Source organism: Centroberyx affinis, unplaced genomic scaffold (genome assembly GCF_046629955.1).
Source record: "Centroberyx affinis isolate AG114_WGS23_722 - 3 ecotype Tasmania unplaced genomic scaffold, CSIRO-AGI_Caff_v1 ptg003755l_1, whole genome shotgun sequence".
Taxonomy (NCBI): domain Eukaryota; kingdom Metazoa; phylum Chordata; class Actinopteri; order Beryciformes; family Berycidae; genus Centroberyx; species Centroberyx affinis.
This window is the reverse complement of record NW_027281632.1, coordinates 117,473-138,423: the sequence shown is the minus strand read 5'-3', so window position 1 is coordinate 138,423 and position 20,951 is coordinate 117,473. Positions and strand designations below refer to the sequence as shown.

The following is a 20,951-nucleotide window of genomic DNA, read 5'->3' as shown; positions in this document are numbered from 1 at the left end:
GTGCAAAAAGTGAATCAGTAATTCTTTGCCCCATGACCAACACGTCCACAAAGTTTCATAATGTTCCGTGAATCAATTCAGAAGTTACAAGTCTTTTTACGAGAAGCCACGCCCACTGCCACGCCCCCTTTGGCCAATCTGAGTGAAAAGTTAATCAGTTCTTCCTTGTCCCATGACCAACCTTTCCACAAAGTTTCATGCGAATTCATTTGCAATTTTTTGAGACATCCTGCTAACAGACAAACAGACAGACAGACAGAACAGGGGGCGAAAGGGAAATTAAAACCTTTCCACAAAGTTTCATGCAAATACATTTACAAATTTTTGAGACATCTTGCTAACAGACAGACAGACGGACAGACAGAACAGGTCGAAAAGATAATAAAAAACACATATCTTACACTAAAACAGACTTACCAGAAGCAAACACTTTAGAAGACGTGTTAATGCACGGCAGAGAGCTGGTGGGGTACGGAGGAGACGCTGTGTGGGGAGAGTTATAAGCTCCGGGGTCAGAGGGTCAGGACTGAAACCTGACATCATGGCCTGAGTATGCAGAGCAAAAACACATGTGTGCAAAGCCCCGGCAATAGAAGGGTAATTTATGGGTGTTACAGTGGACTTAACCTCTGCGTGTCGTCAATAAAAACCAACACTATGAGATATGGAGAGACTCTCACCACCTCTCATGTCATCCCTGATAAACACCGAGCCTGGAGCCTCTCCAGGAGGCCATGTAGCGGGAGAATGTCGTTAAGAAATGAAGTGTCTGGGAATCAACAGCTAAATGACTGCAGTATATTGCATGTGTGTAAAAGTGATAATTCCATGACAATTTGGTGCTAAAATTAAAGATGAGTAAACCCCAGTACAGCACAATGAAGTACCGGCAGTTGTCTTTGAAAGTTGAAAAGTCTACATAAGGTTTGAAACTATAAATATAAGTGAGAAGTTTGGGTTATTTGCATACTCTTATAGCCTAGGTGAAGGTTCTGGTTTAACCTAACCTATTTTGGAGCGTGCCATTTCAAGTCTTGCTATGTTGAGTGTTGGCCTCATAATAACATGGTTCAAGACTTTGTGAGCCACATGAGCTTTGCTGAGAAGAAAAAAAAAAAAAAGCTGTCCAACCCCTCTGAAGATTTCCTGTTTCATGAAAAGTGCACATACTGTGAGTCATATAGGGCAAACCCTGCCTGCTCTATTTACTCTGCTTCTACCCGGGCTGGGAAGGCGCTGAGAGCAACAGGCGGACCAAACTAAGTCCGAAGTGTGTGGATTTATCGTTTTATCGTTGTCAAGGCTTTTAGTAAATTCATGAGAAAGAGAGGAGAGTATAGTCCGTTTCTAAATGGAGCTACTTCGGTTTTCCGCTTTTTGGTGTGGAACGATACTCTTTGGTAGTATTCTGCTGGACCAGCCGAGTGAGTAAAACTTTTATTTCTTGGAGGCTGTCAAGGCGCTGGCCGCGATTTATCAAAGCCATGAAGTAATTTTAGAAACATATATAGAGGGTTATCGACCGCTTCTAAAGGTGACATATCGCCTCCTTCACGAAAGAATGATAAATTGTCAAATTGTCAGGACTTTTAACGCACGTGGCCATACAGTAGAACACTGGTCAAGACTACAGTACATTGCTTTTTATTGCTGGGGGAGGAATAAAATTGCCTCCTCTAATCTGTTTTGAAAACAACAAAACTCGCAAATTGCACAACTTTCTCGTGCCTTCCTAGAAGCCCACTCAGCCTTTCTTCCTCATTTAACAAGGATGCTTACATTTATGCTAGGCATTACTGTCTAATTGAAATGTAAATTGAGTTTCTGTTTACACTGTGAACTACCGGTGTAAGAAAGTGTGCATTGTGGGAAGTTCGCGCTGCAGCAGCACACATCACCTGTTGTCAGACGCAACCTGCATGGCTCCTATCAGAGGGATTCTGCATCTTTGATGTGCAGCCACAGTGCTAACATTGGCCTCTCATCCCCCCCTGAGGAAGACAGCGTTTTACCTTCATCTGTCTCATGCTCAGTCCCAATGGCACCAAGTGGCTTTGGCTGCTCCTAATCCTCTCTCCCCCTCTCTGCAATTATATGTAGCCCTGGGTGACAATTACTACCATTCATCCCTTCCATAGCCCGCCTCCGTGGGTTTAAATGACATGCTCTTTGAGAGGAGTTGTTCTAATGATATAATTACTCTGGCTCAACCACCTCACCACCACCAGCACTCAGGCACAGACGATCCCCTCAGTGCTGATTTGCTTCAAAACACCTCACACCCGGGGCAACATTTTAAATTGCACTCTCGAATAGCTTTAGTCTGGAGTTCAGGTGTAACGTTTTAATGTTTTTATTTGGGAGAGACTTAAGCGCTCCGCAGTCAGACGAGGCCAGAAAGCAATATCCGTCTGCAATATCCTGCGACATGCCCAGGTATCTCACTCCAGCTCTGTGTGAGTGCCAGCAGCAACAGTGTGGCTCTAGGTCTGCTCCTCTCTGTTTCTCTTTCTCTTTCTCTCTCTCTCTCTCACTCTGCAGCTTGTGTTTCTGCTGCTTCAAGCCGCAGCTCTAACTCCACCCAGCAGATTGGGCGAGAAGATACAGTAGGCTTTTTGTCCCGGGTCAGGAGCAGACACACAGCACCTTTTCCTCAAGTCAGTGTGAACTCCGAGGGTGAAGAGATAGTCGACTGACACTGTGAGGACGTCTGACTTCATTGGCACTCCCCAGTGGCTTAAAAGCATACACTTGATTATTTTGACATTGTGGTCATGTAAATCGTCCTATCACATTTGCCAGCTTCATCTCCATAATACTACAGTCTTAACCCCCCCCCCCTGCCTGTTTTCCCCAACTAAATTCAGTTCTCTGTGACTGAACTTCTTCAGGAAGAAAATCTTTGAGCTACGCCATGCAGAAAGTAACCAACTTTCACTATTGGTTTGGTCACGAGTGTTGTATGCTGGTGCAAGGAACAGGTTCAGCTTCCTGTGCACATGGTGTCAGCTGCACTAGAAATGTGTGGTTATGTGGTAGTGCTGTGGCAATGCTGTCACATGCTCTCTCTCTCTTCTCTCTCTCTCTCTCTCTCTCTCTCTCTCTCTCTCTCTCTCTCTCTCTCTCTCTCTCTCTCTCTCTCTCTCTCTCTCTCTCTCTCTCTCTCTCTCTCTCTCCTTTCAATTTGTATTATTGCTCAACATAACACTGTAAACAACTGGAAGAAGTGCAGTCCTCACCACATGGAAATCTCAGCTACTATCTTGCTCAACTCTCTCTCTCTCTCTCTCTCTCTCTCTCTCTCTCTCTCTCTCTCTCTCTCTCTCTCTCTCTCTCTCTCTCTCTCGTGTGCACTTGTACCAACTCGTCATGTAAAAACACAGTTGAGTGGGATCGGCCGTCATGATACATGTACATACTTTCCTGATGATGCACCAACCGCTGGTACTAGATAGAGGCAGGGAGAATTAAAATATCCTCTCTTATAACGACTTCCAACTCTCAAAGCCACAAGATCCACTTTTCCTCACATACTTTCATGTGGTGGGGCTGGAGAGGAGAGGAGAGGAGAGGAGAGGAGAGATTGTCTGTTGTGTGCTTTGCTGCTCCATCTCTCCTTTCTCAGCCAAACAGAAGCGTGCTGTCTATCTGTTTTTTATCAGCAGTGGCCTACTGATCACAGTGCAAGGACAAGCTGATAACTGCAGTCGGTGAATTTTTGTGGAAACACAAACATGTGTGTGTGCAGAAATAAACACACACGCACACACATTTCTGTCTCCAAACACGCTGAAGCACAATGTCATCCTTTTTTTTTTTTAAACAAAAATCGGCACAACACCTTGCAAGACATGGAGACAACTCATCGGCTTGACAAATTAGAGGCTCCTCAGCAAGGAGATGTATCCGCGTTCCCTTTGTTTGTTGTTCTTGCCTGTCTGCCAGTTGTCTCTGGAGATGATTATCAAACCCACAGGCACTCATCACACAATCCTGTCTGTCTCACTGATATGGGGTCTGTCTGCCGGCAAAGTCAAGTCTGAACAAGACCAAAGGAGGCGGATGGCACCGTGAACTGCTCTTATTGTTCAGACTTCACTGGGAAAAAATCCGTCCAGCCCTCTAGGAAGAAATAGTTTGGATTTTAGTGTGGTCTTTTTGAATTCTGCTTCAAGATAATTGGCATTCCAACAGACAACTTTTCATTACTTTTTAAGTTTATGACTCTTGATTTTCAAGTTAATGAATATCATGTATATTTCTGTAATTGATCATCTTGGAGGTATTTTGCCTCTCTGACTCCGTTTGTTAGTCATTTCAGTGTCAAGAGTTCAGGCCTTCCATTTAGTAACAACCGTTTAACCAGGCTGCAGCAAATTGGTTTGTAGGGCTTTACTTGTTTATTATATTTCATGTAGAAGACATAACCGAATACTTTGCAGCCACACGAGTCATAATGTTTGTGATGTTTGAGTGTTTTGACTGCTTTAATGGTCTATGGTTTAAGTATCTGATTGCACATGAGAAGATGGGCTCGGATCTGAACCTTCACATTTTTACAGAGTAGACTGGACCTTTTCTGTATATCCGACTCATCACCTTACCCCTCTCACTTCCCATCTCTGTTCCAGAGGCCAGTCTGAGTATGATAAAGTTAAGGAAGCTGTGTAAGTTCTGTGACGAGCAGCCGACCAGCTGCACCGGTACAGGGAGCTGCAAGGTGGAGTGTGACATCACGGCCATCTGCCCCCATGTGAACGATGTGTGTGTCAGTATCTGGTGAGTAACCACTGCTCTAACTGCTGAATTTCCAAACCACCATTTTGCCTCCCATTTTGCATGTGGAAGCTATGACTTCAAATGAATGCCAAAGATACATTTCAATACAAAACATTGCACCTAAGGGCACATATGAAGCTTGAGACACTGAAGTTGGCGTCATTTTTTCCCTGAAACCCTGACATTTCTTCTTTGAAATGACATTTTACTTTCAGCACATTGTCAATCGTCATCATTCATGTAAACACAATGAGATATTGGCTAGAATTTAACAGCACATGATCACCTAACCACCCATCAGCATCAAACCAGACTCCAAATGTGAGATGTAGCATGAAGCAGATTTGTGTGGGTGTTAAAAGCTTAAGGCAGTGCTACTGTTTCTTACTACAGTATATTAGCAATGTTGTGGGCATGGTATGAGCTGATGTTAGCAGAAATTTAATGGCACATGGACGGCAGCACCTCTTTAAAATGTATATCATGACAACATGGCCAGCGCTGCCCAGCAGGGGAGCAAAATGGCCTGTTTTTAAATATGTATATTTCTGCAGCTTCAGGGTTTTCCTTGCTGCACATGTGTAATGGTATTTCAAAATCACCCTGTTTGTAAATACAACCTCTGTATTGCAGTAATTTCCATATTGCTGAGACCGTGGATTGTTGAAAGAGACAAATATGCCATTTCCAATTACCACTTTATCACTGTACGGCTGAAAAATGTTATTATTTGCACAGCTGTAGCCCTGCCATCATTACCTTGTTACATGATAATACAGATCTTTGAAAAGGGGACTTAAACTCCAAACAGAATAACCCAGGTGAATTAAGACTAAATACAAATCAATATAAACCGAGTGTAAATGGAAGTCGTGTTTTCTGTGTTTCCAAGGAGGAAGGAAGGTGGCAATGCCAGCATCGATACAATCTGCCACAACCCGGGCAGCAAGCTGCTCGGCCTGGACCTCGAGGATTACAACAACAGCAAGTGTGTGATGAAAGAAAGGAAGGGAATGGGCTCCCAGTTCTACATCTGTTCCTGCTCCGAGGAAGAGTGTAATGACCACCTCTTCTTCACCTGTAAGTTTAGACATTATGTTGTAATATTTCAGCTAATAACCCCTTTATTTTCACCAACTCTTTACCATGGTGAATGTATTTTCTGTGGATTATCACTTTAAGGTGATGGTATGATTATCAGCACGTTTGAGAAAACTGTGGCCCAGTCGACTGCACCCAACCAGCACCAGATATATTTTGTTCATACAGGTTTTATAACGGAAAAACCTGGTCTCCCAGACTTTAAGTAGTATAGAGTCATGGAAGTCTCCTTACACTGCATCTATCTTGCGTTATTATTTCTATACAATTTCTCTTTGCAGTGCAGCAATAGTGGAGTTACACTGCAGCAAGCATGTAAAAAGTGGGACTTTAATGATGTTTACATCTGTAGAACATAACATGGTAACGTCATGGTCATGGTTGACCTCATATTATTATGCAGTTCCTATCAGCTTGTCATGTAAGGTGTCATGCATGAATGCTAACACGTGTGCACTGTACTTTCTCTCCAGATACATGATTACAAACAGGTTCGCAGCCTTTTAGAGGCATATTCGTTTGTAGACTCCAGTTACAATATTGGCCCTGGAATCAGATGTATTTTGACTACAGCATCCAGGCAATAATAACACCGAGGTACATTTCCGAGACCTGGCTCTCCACAGAGAGCCAAATTGAAAGCATCTGCACAGTGCAAACGACGTCATGGAAACACATTCCCTCACCGTCGAGAATCTCTGAGTGCCCTCTTTAACTCCTCAGTGCATAACACAGGACAGTGTTGTAATGAACGAGCTCCAGCAGAAATTAATAGAGAAAATCCCAAAGGCAATAATACCAGTAAATGCTTTTAAGAGGTTCCCCTTAGCCTCAGCGCTGGGGTGAATTTGCCTCTAGCTCTGCCGACTAGTGACCAGCGTCCGAAACCCCAAGTCTAACCTTAAGATTCACTGTAATGGGGAAAGGATGAAGCTGACCTCAAATCAGTGTCTAGAGTCAAAATCCCCATTTTTGCCAGTCTCAGCCTTCTTCTGTGGCTGCATTCAGAACTTTGAATATTTCATACTGTAAATGAGGCGCAGAGGGAGGCAGGGAGGCACAGTGACAGGTTTGTTGTGAGGAATCGCCTCTCACTCTGCGAAAATCAAAACAAACTGGCTGGGGCCATGTTGAGGATTTCAGACGTGTGGTTTCCTGTCTAGAAAAAAAATTAGAGAGAACCAGAGGGCTCGACTGGGCAGTGAGCTGGATGCCCTCCCCTTCGTCCTCCCTCCTCCTCCCTGATTCCTCCCGCCTCTGCTCCTCCCAGCCAAACTTGCTTTTAATATCGGTCTTACATTTATAATCGCTGATACTGATATTATATGGCCAGGGTTCCTATGCAGGTCTTGAAAATCTGGAAAAGTATGGGACATGAATTTGCTCATTTCGAGGTCATGAAAAGTATTGGAATTATATAAAAAGTCTGTAGAAGAATGGAAAACGTTTAGTTTATTTGGACATATTTCACATATTGTGATTTTTGTTACTGTGAAGAACGATCTTCAGCTATAGAGTGATATGGCATAGTTTAGTCATACTGCCCAGCTACTATTGGTGAATACATCATATGAAATACCAACCACAATCTTCAAATCCATTCAAAAAATTAAGGTCTGGAAAAGTTTGGAATTTCAAAACGGAAAATGTATAGGAATCCTGTATGTCACTCAGAGAAACTAGACGAGACAACATGTTAATGACTCATTTACAACTCATCAAACCCAACTGTGCACCAGTCCGGGTTTTCCAGTGTGGCATGTTGTGTCTGGAGATATATTTTTACGGGTCTTCTTTTATTACTGCGGCCTCAAAAATAGGACCATAAACACAGCATCGGCATAAACTTTCACTGGTTTCCAAAACCTTAGCTGAGTTCGCAGACACACCACCTCTTTAAATATCAGAATCAGACATAAACTATAAAGAGACACAATGTGTGGTTGGCTGGGTCATGGTTTGGGCCAGTCTGCGTTTGCAGGCCAGACGCTAACTTTAGCTTTCTGATGCTTATAGACATTCCTCAGGGAAGGGTCAGGTTCCTCTGCTGTGCTGAGAGTATTACTTTACCCTTACCAAGATGCTGATATAGTCTGCAAACATAGAATGAGAGTTTTATTTCTTTTCATTATGGGAGATGAATTGCTATATGTTTATGGTCTTTGTCCTAGAAAAGCAGAGGTGGACAAATACAGTAACTGTCTTTAAAGGAATGTCTTGCTTTACTTGAGTATGAAATATATCCTGCTTTCACAGAGCATAGAACTTTAGAACTAGAACTATAATAAACTATCCAGATGTTAGAAACATGTACTAATCTAATCTGTAACTACAATACAACCTTCTCTGTCCTCTCATCCTGCTTTTCCTCCTCCTCACCCTCATCATCATCATCCTCATCATCTTAAGCCTTTCCTTTCGATCCCTCAGACCCGCAGGAGCCCCAGGTGGTGTCTGTCATCCTGGTGAGCCTGGTTCCTCTGCTTCTTCTGGCTGTTCTGGTCATCACTTCGTTCTACATCTACCGGGTGTACCGCCAGCGCCACGCCAGCTCCAGGCGCAAGAAGGGCCCTCCGCTGGACTTCAGCGACGGTCACGCCATCATGATGGACGACGAGGGCTCGGACAGCAGCTCCACGCACGCCAACAACCTCAACCACAACACCGAGCTGCTGCCCATCGAACTGGACGTCCAGGTCGGGAAAGGACGCTTCGCGGAGGTTTACAGGGCTAAGCTGAAGCAGGGCTCCTCGGCCGGGGAGCAGGCCTTCGAGACGGTGGCGGTCAAGATTTTCTCAGACGAGGAGTACGCCTCCTGGAAGAACGAAAAGGACATCTTCTCAGACGCAGACCTGAGGCACGAGAATGTGCTGCACTTCCTGACGGCGGAGGAAAGGAAGGTGCAGAAGCAGTACTGGCTGATCACGGCCTACCAGCCCCGAGGGAACCTCCAGGAGTACCTGACCCGCCACATCATCAGCTGGCAGGACCTGTGGCTGCTGGGGGGGTCGCTGGCCCGCGGCGTGGCGCACCTCCACAGCGACCACACCCCCTGCGGACGCTACAAGGTGCCCATCGTGCACAGAGACATCAAGAGCTCCAACATCCTGGTGAAGAGCGACCTGACCTGCTGCCTGTGTGACTTCGGCCTCGGACTCCGCCTGGACAACTCGCTGTCTGTGGATGAGCTGGCCAACAGCGGGCAGGTAAGCCTTCTTGTCCTGGAAAATTTGGGTCAAAATACCATGTTTCACTTGGTCTTAGATTCCTTCAACTTCTGTCCTCAGAGATTCAAATTCTCTCACTTTTATTATATTTAGTGCCCCAGACATGGATATAGCCAAATCTCCTGCTGTATTTTCTTCACATTTATCAAACATTGAAAAGGACATAAGAGAAATGAGGAATGTTATCGATCAAACTTTCTAATTTTTGATCCTCGTCACTCAGGGACACCATCCATTAGTGTTTGGCTCTGATTATCTCTCGGCCCCAGATGGATAATGCTGATAGAATCAGTGCTGTAACTGTTCTTAGGTTGTCGTTTTATTATAGAAACAAGATAAACAGGCTTGATTGATTCTTAATGGAGCCATTATGCTGATGTAATAGGCCGGAGTCGTTTTGGACTCTGTTATGAAAATGACTCATTATGAAAAGGCCTCACCCTTTGCTGCTCAGCACACCTAATGCATTGTAATGCCCTTAATGCATTTAGAAGAATTGCCAGTGAACACATTTTCCAAGGTGCTAATTATGTCAAGAGAAGTAATGTGTTGTTGAGCTTTGAGCTATCTTTGTTTATCCAATTATAATATACATCAAAACATATTTTCATTCAAATCAATGTGACATGACATGTTACCACAGAGGGAAATTACCACCTGTCACTCGCTTAATGCTGGTAAATTGCTTTGACTGGTGCGACAGTCTGCTGTGACTTGTAAGATTGTCTGCACTACCAGCCATCATTTAGGCCTCCTATTTTGTTCTAAAAATCTAGTTAGTTAGCTGTTAAAAAGTGGCTGAATAATGTTGCAATTTACCCGCCACCCTCCTACTGAACAATTTTATGTTTATTAGCTTCCTAAAAGATGTCTGAATGGTTATAGACGTCAAGGCTGAAATGAGGCTACATAGGGCTTAAAAGTGAAAGTTTTGACATTTATGTTTTAGACTACATCTACTGGGGTAAATGACAAAAATAAAGTATTATTTTGTACTTGCTTGGTTTAAATCTGTAATAATGTATTTACTGTTTGGTCTAAAACTAGGTTATACATCCCCAAAAAGATCCTGGGTTATATGAGAGCTAGAGCTTAGACGCAGCGTTGAAATGACGTCTACTGCTTAGTGAGACTGTTCCCTGGAGTCTCCTGCTCTTTCTGCCATACAAAACAAAATTATACAATGAAACAAATGTCTTTTTCTCTCTTTCTGCTCGTCTCAGGTGGGGACAGCCAGGTACATGGCCCCAGAGGTCCTGGAGTCCAGAATCAACCTGGAGAACATTGAGTCTTTCAAACAGACCGATGTTTACTCCATGGCTCTCGTGCTGTGGGAGATCACCTCCAGGTGCAATGCTATCGGAGGTAAGATGTGATCACACACAGAGAGACGTGATGGTAGGATGAGCTGTGTTGATTAGAGGCATAACAAGTGCTGCTGTGATTCCTTGATGAGAGAAATGACTCCATAGTAGGATTTGGCCAGTATTGTTTTTTTGAATGCCAGTACCGATACCGCTATTTTTGGATTGAACCTGCTGATTCTTCTTCCTGCTGAATCTGCTTGTCGCGATTAAATTTGACCATTTGACCATTTCCATGCCAAACAATTCCAAAAAACCCTCTGAATCAGCATTTAGACCATGGGACACTAAAACTATCCACTGAAACCCATACAAATTATTTTTTTTTAGGGTTAGCAGCTCTTTAATGCAAGGTGACCCATTCCACCTAGTCAATGGTAAGGCAAAATCTGGGATACACTAGGCCTTTACATGAAGAATTCATTTACAGAAAACATTACTGAAAGATTAAATGGCTAAATAAAATGTCCAAAAAACCTGGTTTCATGTACCGGTGGTGGTGGCACTACTGTGTATACAGCATATGTCACTCATGACCTTTAGTTAATAATAGATAGATGCCCATGTTTTCCTTAGTAATTACAGATCAGTCTGTGTCAATGGCTGGAAAGGAAATCAATATAACGACAGGTTGATGAAATTCCCTCTTGAGCCTGTGTAAATATCCTAAGAAATACTGTAAAAAGAAAAATTGCCTCCACTGCTTGTTTGACCTCGGAGGAATACGAGCGCGTTGACGACTTTACCAATTAGGAGAGTGGTGACCACCTCCACCCTGGGTTCACTCACGAGGGGTGACAGGACTTATGTGTGTGTCGTCCACGGCCCATTAATCACTGTGGGAACAAAACCTAAAGGTGTCACACACACAATCCATCTTCTGGATGTCTCAAGGATCAGCCTTCACTTAACTAATGTACCGTTGTTCCTGTTTGTCATCCTGTAGCAAAAACAAGGCCAGGATATGTGCAAATAATAGGAATGGGTGATTATCTGAAGGCAAACTGCAGGGCCGTATTTCATGTCGACACACAGTCATTTGTTTTCACTTCCCCTAGTGTCTCTGTGGTCCAGTTTGTTGCTGTGACCGGTCCCGTCTCCATTGTGTCAGAGCATTGATTGAGCGCTGAGTTCGGGCATGAACGGTTCTACTTTAGTTTTTCCTGTTTTGCCCACACCGCCCCCCCCCCCCACCCCCCCCACCCCCACCGCGGCGGCCCCTTGAACCGTACCACCGCGCTAATGCCGCCCAAGAGTCTTGTGAAGGAAAAACATGGCCGAGTGACCCACAATCCCTCTTGCTTTTTCCCTCCCAGTTGCAAGAATATGCGTGCCCCGTGGGTACACCTCCGAAAAGAAAATAGTCCCATTTCCTGTTTTGCAAAGAGCGCAGTCCCGAGACGCACTGTTTTTAGTGTGAATTTAGCTCGGTAAGTAGGGTTGTCTCCCTTGCAAGAGGATGCTCTGTGGCTAATGTCTCCTGGGAGCGGAGCAGACAGGAGACGGAGGCGCAGGTGATGGACTGTACGAACACAGGCTCATTGGATAAAGGTTAGAGTGGCTTCAATTGCTTTTCCTCTCCGAGGGATTTAAAGGAGTATTTGTGAACGACACCGCTTTTCTTTTTCCCATTTATCTTCCTCCCATCTATTTCAGTCATTTGTGAGTTCACGCTTACAAGTCATTCATTCCCTTACTGCGGAGTTAGGTCTCGGCAACCAGAGGCAGTGTATAGGGCAGTGGACATTATTTCCAGACCCAGTTTAAAACCCATTTGCTGAAGGTCTTTGGACACAAGCTACTCTCTATCTCTCTATCTCTTTCTCTGTCTCTCTCCCCCCTCTCTCTGTCTCTGTCTCTTTCTGTCTCTCTCTCTCTCTCTCTCTCTCTCTCTCTCTCTCTTTCTGTTCCTACCCTGAGGCAGATGAGGCAGCAGTAAATTACTCTCCCACTGTACCACAACACTGTGGACGACCATGCAGCCTCGCTCATGCCGACGGCGCTGTAGACAGACAGTTAGGGGAGGCCAGGCTGGCGTGGATTTACAGGAGAGGGGAAGCGGGGGCGCCGTCCCGCCCCTGGATCAGAACAGGGACGGATAGGAAGAAGCAGCTGCGATAATCCATGTGTTTTGGTTTAGTCTGCTCTCTTTCTCTGCGCTCTGTGTATCTCTCTCTTTTCCTCTCTCTAACCTCTAGACTTGGCGTCGCTCCGAGACGAGTGGATGGGTGAAATCTGTAGTCCATTAAGGCAAAAACCCATGGAGACGTTCGCATGTTGAAAGGTTAAAACGTTGTGCAAACACAGCCAGCCTCCTACCTTGATACACCCAGAGGAAGGTGGAAAGAATAAGCCGCCCTAAATGAGATGCAGTAACTCGGTTTTGCATCGCTGACTGCTGAAAAATCTCCTTGCCGATAGAGTGCTGGCAGAGATCTGGTATTGATTCTGGAATCAGAAGACCGTGAGAGTGAAACTGATGTGTGTTTACAGACTGTACTTAGAGAGTTACATGCTTTCACACTGCTGGCCCCTTGTTTTTCAACAACTGTAATGAAGTTGCCAAGCTATCATTCTAGCATTCTGAGTCACCCGTGACACCGTGAGACCTCACCTCACCTGAGACCAAACATGAACACGCTTGAGCGCTCACTCACACACACACACACACACACACACACACACTCGGAGTGACACATCTCAGTGCGTCATTATAATGACTGGGGTGAAGCCTTGGCTTCCTGGTGTCTCTTGTCTCCGATGCCGCCTGCCTGCGTGCGCCTGTGAAAGACAGATGTCTGATCAGCGTGCTGCGTCTCGGTGGCAGGCAGCCACACAGCCACTCTGTCACAGTTCCTGGGGCCCCGGTCTGATCTGAGATCTGCCAGGCGAGAAGAACGCAGCCATCAGTCGACAGATCCAGTCAGCCAGCCATGAGCCATCACTATGCTTTCTTTATCTTCCAAGACTACACAGACAGAGGGAGAGGGAGAGAGAGAGATCAACATACCCCCGAGAGAAGGAAAGGCTGGATTCGAGGCTTTTTATCTCTGCCTCTGTTCCCTAAAATGTCTCCTGTATAATTTAGCTGGTCCAGATTTAGGAGTTGGGAAGACGTTGAGGGCGTTCCCCAGGCGGGTGGGGTTAAGTAGGGGGATAATGGTGCAGCGGTGTTGAATGTGGAGCTGCAGTAGGAGAAATGCCTTCAGTCCCCAGAGGGAGAGGCTGGGTTAGAGGAGAGGAGAGGAGGAGAGGTTAGGGCAGCTGCTCTCCAGATGTCAGACCATCAGCCACTCCAGGACTGTGTGTGTGTGTGTGTGTGTGTGTGTGTGTGTGTGTGTGTGTGTGTGTGTGTGTGTGTGTGTGTGTGTGTGTGTGTGTGTGTGTGTGTGTGTGTGTGTGTGTGTGTGTGTGTGTGTGTGTGTGTGTGTGTGTGTGTGTGTGTGTGTGTGTGTGTGCGTACTTACATGTCTTTGCTTGTGTGTATGTACACATGGATACTTGCGTGTTTCATGTAATGCACATGCATGCATGCAGTCATGTATGTTCTTGTGTTTTTTTTGTCTGTGTGGGTGTGTGTGTGCATCTGTTGATCTGTGGCAAATGATTTTAACAACCTGTGAGGAACGCAAAACAAGTGTCAGAGCCACCACTGCCTAATGAAAACCATCAGAGGAGGCTGGGAGACGATTTGTCAAGCTGTTGTTGCAGACTCAGACAGACTTATGGAAACAGACATTGTTATTGTGATCACATTACTAATTCATTACTAAGTGCATGTTGAAACTCTGTGAGGATCTGTTTCCCTGCATTATTTATGTATTTAGGTGACAGGATTTCTGTTCTTTTTTTTCATTATTTATGCTTTGTTGAGCATAATTAGACAAAAAATCTTAATTTGGAAAGTGAACAGAACAAGAATATCAAACAAATACCGACGTGGGTTACACATGCCTGCAACTTTGCTGTAATCATTTAAGATGGTTTGCCTTCTCTTCCCCTTTTTGTTTTGCTCGTTTCAATTACCAAGAGTTGTGGTTCAGACTGTTTGGCTTGCTATGTCGACCGCAGTTTGAACATCACAGCCCCAATATACATCACTGAGCTCAATACATCTCTGAGGTGGGGCTGTAAGCCTGTAACCCAAGCAGGTCAAAGGTTGATGAACGAGGAAAACAGGGTTAGACACGATGGTTGACTATACTGTGAGATGCAGCAGCGGGCCATTCTGTGAAAGACATAACAGTCTGGCTATGCAGTCTATAGCCATGGAAACATGACAGCACTGCCAGAAACATACATCACAAAACTCCTGAAGAAGAGAGACATCCATTGAGAAGTTTCACAAGTGGTTGTTCTAGTCGGCTGTTGCAGCTAAATTCGACTAGAGAGTGAATTTCTCTTGGCTGCAAACTCCGAGACGTTTCTGCAGGCATGCCTCACAACTGGCATGGAAAAAAGACGATTGGAAGGATGGAATATGTGCTAACATTGCAAAATTGTCATCACTACGTGTCAGCTGTCGAAAGAGACACAGTGTAAGTTCCTCATTGTTACTGCGCTGAACTTGTTATATTGCTTTGCAAAACTCTTGTCAATATGCGCTGTGTGACTTTTGCAAACCGCTGCATTCCTTCCTTGCCCTGTGTTGTATTTTCAATAGCCTTTGCTATTTAGAGCTTAATTTAAGGTTTGCCTGCAAAAGCCATCTTTCCTCTTAGAGCAGGATTGACCAATCTTTCCATTCTGGAAAACACCACTTTTGTTTACACTGCAAAGTGCCCATGAGCAGTGTGATTCATATATATTTTAGGACCCATTGTTTGGGAATGCGCGTATAAACACAGTTTTGCAACAGTTTGCAAAATGGATTTGCAGTCTAGCACACAGTTATCACACTCCCTCAAAACTGTCAGAAGAAAAGAAACATCTGTCTCTCTGTCTCTTAAATATTGACTGATGGTTGAGTGGGGTGTATTTAAGCTTTCACACTAAACCAGGGGAACTATGCTTGCAAAAAAAACAGGAAGTTTGAGCCTGTGGAGAGAGTCTTCTGTTGCATTACTCTGTCCTAGTGGCCTCCGATTCCTGTCTGTGTGCATCATAACTTCCTGTGAGCCTCTCTTCAAGGCATTCAAGCAACTGTCATCTGTTCTGGTTCATCCTAAAAAACGATCACTATTAAGTGGATACTTTACTCCAAGATCAAAGTTGTGTTTGGGTTTGAAGAAACAATGGTTCATACCTATAGATTTCTTCATTCATCCTAATTGTTGTGGGAATTTACAATTATAATTGGGTGATGAATACTTTTCATAGACTTTTATCTTTATTCCCTCCATCATAATTAGAACAAGTGAAAACTAGTTTAGTGCTAGTTTCAAGCTCACCACCTATTTTGTCCGTGAGGCTGACCAATTTAACAGATTAAAGTGTCAAACCCAAGTATATCAAGTGTACATTCACATTTTCCAGTAATTCCAATAAACTAGACTAAGCAGATGACAACATTATACAAATCAAGAAGACCCAAGGCAACGTGCTTAGGCCTATAAAAGATTTTAGTGCATGACATCCACATTGCATCCAATAAAAATATAGCATAAAAAAACTCTATTTCTCTTTCACACACATACACACACACACAGAGACACAGCTCCCCTTGAATGTCTCTCCACAATTATTTCAAGGCTACCCAAAGCAAAAAATACACACATATGCACTCGTCAACATGACAGTTAGAAAACAAATTCCCAAAGAAAGAAAGAGGGAAAGAGAAAGAAAGAAAAAACATAGCCAGAAAGCAAGAGAGAGCCATAGGGGATCATCTTCTTTCATTCAGACCTATTTCATATCGAACCGACCCACCATTTCTATTTGAAAACATATTCCTACTGCATATTCAACAGATTCTGATGTTGAATGCTTAGGGATTTCATTGTCAGCTCTGCTCCACTTCTCTCTGTTTGAAAAACAAGTGTAAAAGTAATAATTATAATAAAATGAACTCAATTAACATGTATCGTATTTGTGCACAATGTAACCTACCATAAAGGGTTTTTACAGTGTCAAAGTTGATTAGCGTGTAGCTTACAGTCAGCCACATTGTATCAGTACAAAGACTGATATGTTAATCAGAATACTATTTATAATTGAATGATGAAATCATCCTTTAATGCACCATGTCTAGAATGTCATGCAAAATTTATAATTTAATCTCTTTTTTTGTAATAAAAAGTTAAAGTTACATTTTAAACTGGAAAAGCTACACTTCTAGGTTCCTGTTTAGCTGAGACTACTATTAAAAACTATCAATGTATTAGGAAAAAAAAAAATTTCACATTAGGAATCCTTACACCTGATCAGCTAAGAGAGATCAGTCAATAACATGCCTATAGCAGAAGCAACAGACCCTACAATAAAATGAATCGCCAATATATAAAAAATAAATACCTCTACTCATTCCAATGGACTACTAACAAGCAGTAACTTTGGCATAAATGAAACCTAAATGCCATAGAGATAGGTGTAGGCCTATTCACCACTTGCAGTAATGTCAGTGTTTTGTTGACACATTCTGCCATATTGACTCCCAGAAATGCGTTGCATTGTAACCACAGACTGTACAACTCTCCTCAATGTGGATGAAAAAGAACGATATTGAAAAAGGAAAATATGACCCTTAACCATTTAACCAGTTAAGTGACACAACTCCCTGATCTGTCATGTCATGATATGTAACCTAGGTTACATATCTTATATCATATCTTATTCGCAACCCATCTCCATATTCCGTATACTCCAGAATATCCTTTTTACAGACAAACCAACATATAGAAGTTCTCCACCTAGTGGCTAGCTTGAAAACATCGCTGTTTTATCATAGTGGGAAATCTACTAGTCTGGTCTCTCTTTGCTGTATCTAAGCCTTTTGTCTGTCTTGGTCAGAGATTATTTTTACAATATGCCATGATTGACAGACTGCTAATTCACCTCCCTGTCATCTTGTAATTATTGTAAATCTGCTGGAACAGATACTTGACTTAAGCTTCACCATTCTTCACACACTCACATGCTCCTCCTCAGTCCTCTTATCCCCATGGATCCTCTAAAACTTGTGGTGTTGTTTTTATACAATCACTCCACGCTTCAAAGGGAATTTGAGTTTGATTTGTTGTTTTGCCCCGAGGATAGATTAAATCGACGTAAAGATAAATAGTCTTTGGAAACTCTTGACCCGAGTTTCCAGACTGTATCCTCCATGCCAATGCTTTGAAATCCGGCCCTGAGTAAACTCCACTGGTACATTGGCTTTGACAAGCACTCAGGATGCTGTTGTGTAAGAGAGCTGACACCAAGCCAGAGCTGCGTCGGTGAGATACTTTAAGCCCATTGACGCTGAGGGTAAAAATGTGATAATAGTGAGTGTTTCTCCCCCTCGGCCCCTCTGTCAGCAACACAGGAGCCTTTAGACGTTTGTGCTGCTGCAGTGCTATTTAAAGTCGCAACCTGGAGTTTTAATTTGGTGCACACACTGTATACTTTTAGAGGTGTTTTGACGTGCGCACTCCACTGCATTGCCATCTCTTCTAACCCTTCTGTTCAACAGAGCTGTTATCTTCCAATAGTTATGAATCTATTTCAGTGTTAATTGCTTGTTTGTATACCATAAGAGCGATAAGGTCACAAGCTGTATTTTTAAACACCTATCTCTTGTTTGTGTTTGTGTGTGTTTGCGTGCAGAGGTGAAGGAGTACGAGCCGCCCTTTGGGAAGGTGAGGGAGCACCCGTGTGTGGAGAGCATGAAGGACAGCGTTCTCAGAGACAGAGGCAGACCTGAAATCCCCAACAGCTGGATCAACCACCCGGTAAGAGGCGCCCGGCATCAGAACTAGTCCCACACATAGACATGCTGCATTGAATGATTACATGGTCTTCTATGGGTTGAGAAAATCCTGTGACTCGTTGGGCTTATCAATCCTTTCAAAACCCATTGGATAAACTCAGAAATGTATGGTGGTCAATCTGAAAACAAGGCTGTTTTTCTTAGTTCCTGCAAAGTTGACATATGGGAGATGCAACTTTTTCACCCAACAGCGACGATATGCTCAGGCATGAGTACTTATAAGCTCTTATAAAGGAGGAAGTGAAACAACAAAACCACTTCTATTGAAAAATAACAAAACATGTTTGTTTTACTGCGCAAGAGAATTCATCAGAACCGCAGTTTTGAAAACTAAGCAGGTCACCAAAGGGTTGCAATGGGTAGAAAACACTGCCATCAGCAGTAAATGAAATTCTGCTGATTGATTGCTTTACTGTAATTTCCTTGTTGAAACATACAAGTAAAGTAATTCATACTGGAAGTTTAGATACAGAAGGTATACTGTAGTAAATTTTGGTACAGCAGAGTTCAGAATGTATGAGCATGGACATTTCTGATTCCTAATAATCTTTCTTTCAAAACTTTGTTGCATTTCAGTGGTATGAACATGTCAGTCTCCTGGATTATTTCCATTGGATATATGAGATTCTGCTGTATTGTACTCAAACTTGCAAAACCAAGTTCCTGTGACAACCCCCTTCTCTTTTTCACACATGCTCTCTTTTTACACACATATATAAATAGACAGAGAGCGGCATACACAAAAACACACAGATTGACGTACATACAGACCCACATGAACATGCATAGAGTTTCAGCTTGAGGGGATGGTGTTTTCCATCTCGATCAGACTTGCCATATGTCATATTAGTGACTGATTATATCTGTGCTCCACTGCTCCCCCTGCAGGGCATCCAGCTGGTGTGCGCCACCATAGATGAGTGCTGGGACCACGACCCCGAGGCCCGTCTGACAGCCCAGTGTGTCGCCGAGCGCCTCAGCGACATGGAGCACCTGGACAAGCTGTCGGACCGCTCCGACTCAGAGGAGAAGATCCCTGAAGAGATCTGTGTGGTGGATGAGAAGTAGAGCTCAACGGCAACACTGCCCCCCACCAGGGGGCTGAGCAACTACAACCGAGCAGCTGGGAGGGAGAGAGAGAGATTCCAGTGGATGTATTGTTTGCCGTGGGTTCGTCAGGAGCATGTGACGGAAGAGCGAATCGGAAAGTCATGGAGATGAAAGGGAACTACACAGGATTACTAGAGATGGTGATCCTGATTGCCTAAGTGCTCCAAAGACTGGAACAAGTCATAAAATAACAGGGAAAACACAGTATAAAGCTTTTGTAACCAAATACTGTTTGCACTTTATCCATATCTATGCACACCAAATGATGTATATTCAGTGTCTGTTTTTTGGTTATGACAATACAGTGCAGTTATAGGAAATAAAGGGACCACGTTTGTTTGGAAAAAGGGGGGAAAAGGGAGCAATGTCATAAAAGTTCAGGCAGTTAGTAACACTAATCCCCCTCACTGTGTATTTGACTGGCTGCTTTGACTGGCTGCAGATGTTTTATAGGTGGCCTTGGATGGATGGCAAAGGGACTGGAGGACGATGCGACGGAAGAATCAAGGTCTTTAAAGGAGGAAGTGAAACCACTTCTAATGAAACATAATGAAACATGTCTGTTTTACTGAGCAAGAGACTTCATCAGAACCGCAGTTTTGAAAACTAAGCAGATCACCAAACGGATGCAAGTATCATTTCTCCTGGCTTGAAATGGAAATGACCCTCAGCTATGAAATAGAAAATCCATCCAAAGCAGTACGGCTGCGGGGAATGCTGATGTTATATCCCAAGGACTATGGACTGTAAAATAAAGACAGTGAAATTGGCCTGTAAGAAAAAAGGGAACATACATATATATATATATATATATATATATATACTGTACATATATACTGTATATGTGTGTGTATTACTCAGAGGACTCTGCGCTATAAAAGAATATCTATTTAATCAGAGAATAAAGGGAATAGAGATATGAATAAAGGACTCTAAACTGGAAGCCCAGTGCATATCTGCTATGAAAGCTGGACTTCTTCATAGACATTTTGTGACAGAAAAGGGAATTCTGATCCCTTTCTCATTAAAGATCTCTATCAAACTCATCTGTGTATAAATGTTTAAAGCCATAATTAAAAGAGTTTCAGTATTCAGTGAGTCAACATGGTCTTTTGTAGTAATTTTATGATATTGTTTTATACTTTGACCTTGAGTGCTACTTTGGATTATTACCTTAAAGGTGCTTTGTGGAGCATTTTAACATCAATAAACCATTGCCACATTAATTTTGAGACATTAGGATAATTACCATAAACCCTTCGCTGAGACGATTGGCAGCCTCTACCAGGCTCCACTCTGCATTTTACATCGTGAGCCACTGGGTCAGATTCCACGGGAAATCCGCTGTGTTGCTTGACGCCACAAAACACAACTTTATTCCAGTTCCACTATCGGAACTGCAGTTTCAACTTGACATTAGCTTACCTTGTTGGAATGCATACTGGTTGTTATCAAGGGCTCTTA

General features: G+C 43.4%; 1 protein-coding gene across 4 annotated transcripts; it reads left to right on the top strand.

Annotated features, from left to right (window-relative positions):
* Positions 1 to 1,224: 1,224 nt before the first annotated feature.
* On the top strand, positions 1,225 to 20,590 carry LOC139662307 (TGF-beta receptor type-2-like). 4 transcript variants are annotated; one of them, XM_071540966.1, is made up of 8 exons: positions 1,225 to 1,428; positions 4,639 to 4,779; positions 5,672 to 5,863; position 6,621; positions 8,322 to 9,086; positions 10,331 to 10,472; positions 18,215 to 18,339; positions 19,266 to 20,590. In XM_071540966.1, the coding sequence occupies exons 1-8, from the start codon at positions 1,352 to 1,354 to the stop codon at positions 19,443 to 19,445; spliced, it is 1,623 nt and encodes a 540-aa protein (XP_071397067.1). In that variant the 5' UTR covers positions 1,225 to 1,351; the 3' UTR covers positions 19,446 to 20,590. The 4 variants fall into 4 exon arrangements, with proteins under 4 accessions (XP_071397067.1, XP_071397065.1, XP_071397064.1 ...); XM_071540964.1 differs by lacking the exon at position 6,621 and having other exon boundaries at positions 1,225 to 1,424; positions 4,632 to 4,779; positions 5,672 to 5,859; positions 8,311 to 9,086; XM_071540963.1 differs by lacking the exon at position 6,621 and having other exon boundaries at positions 1,225 to 1,424; positions 4,632 to 4,779; positions 5,672 to 5,859; positions 8,290 to 9,086.
* Positions 20,591 to 20,951: the final 361 nt, after the last annotated feature.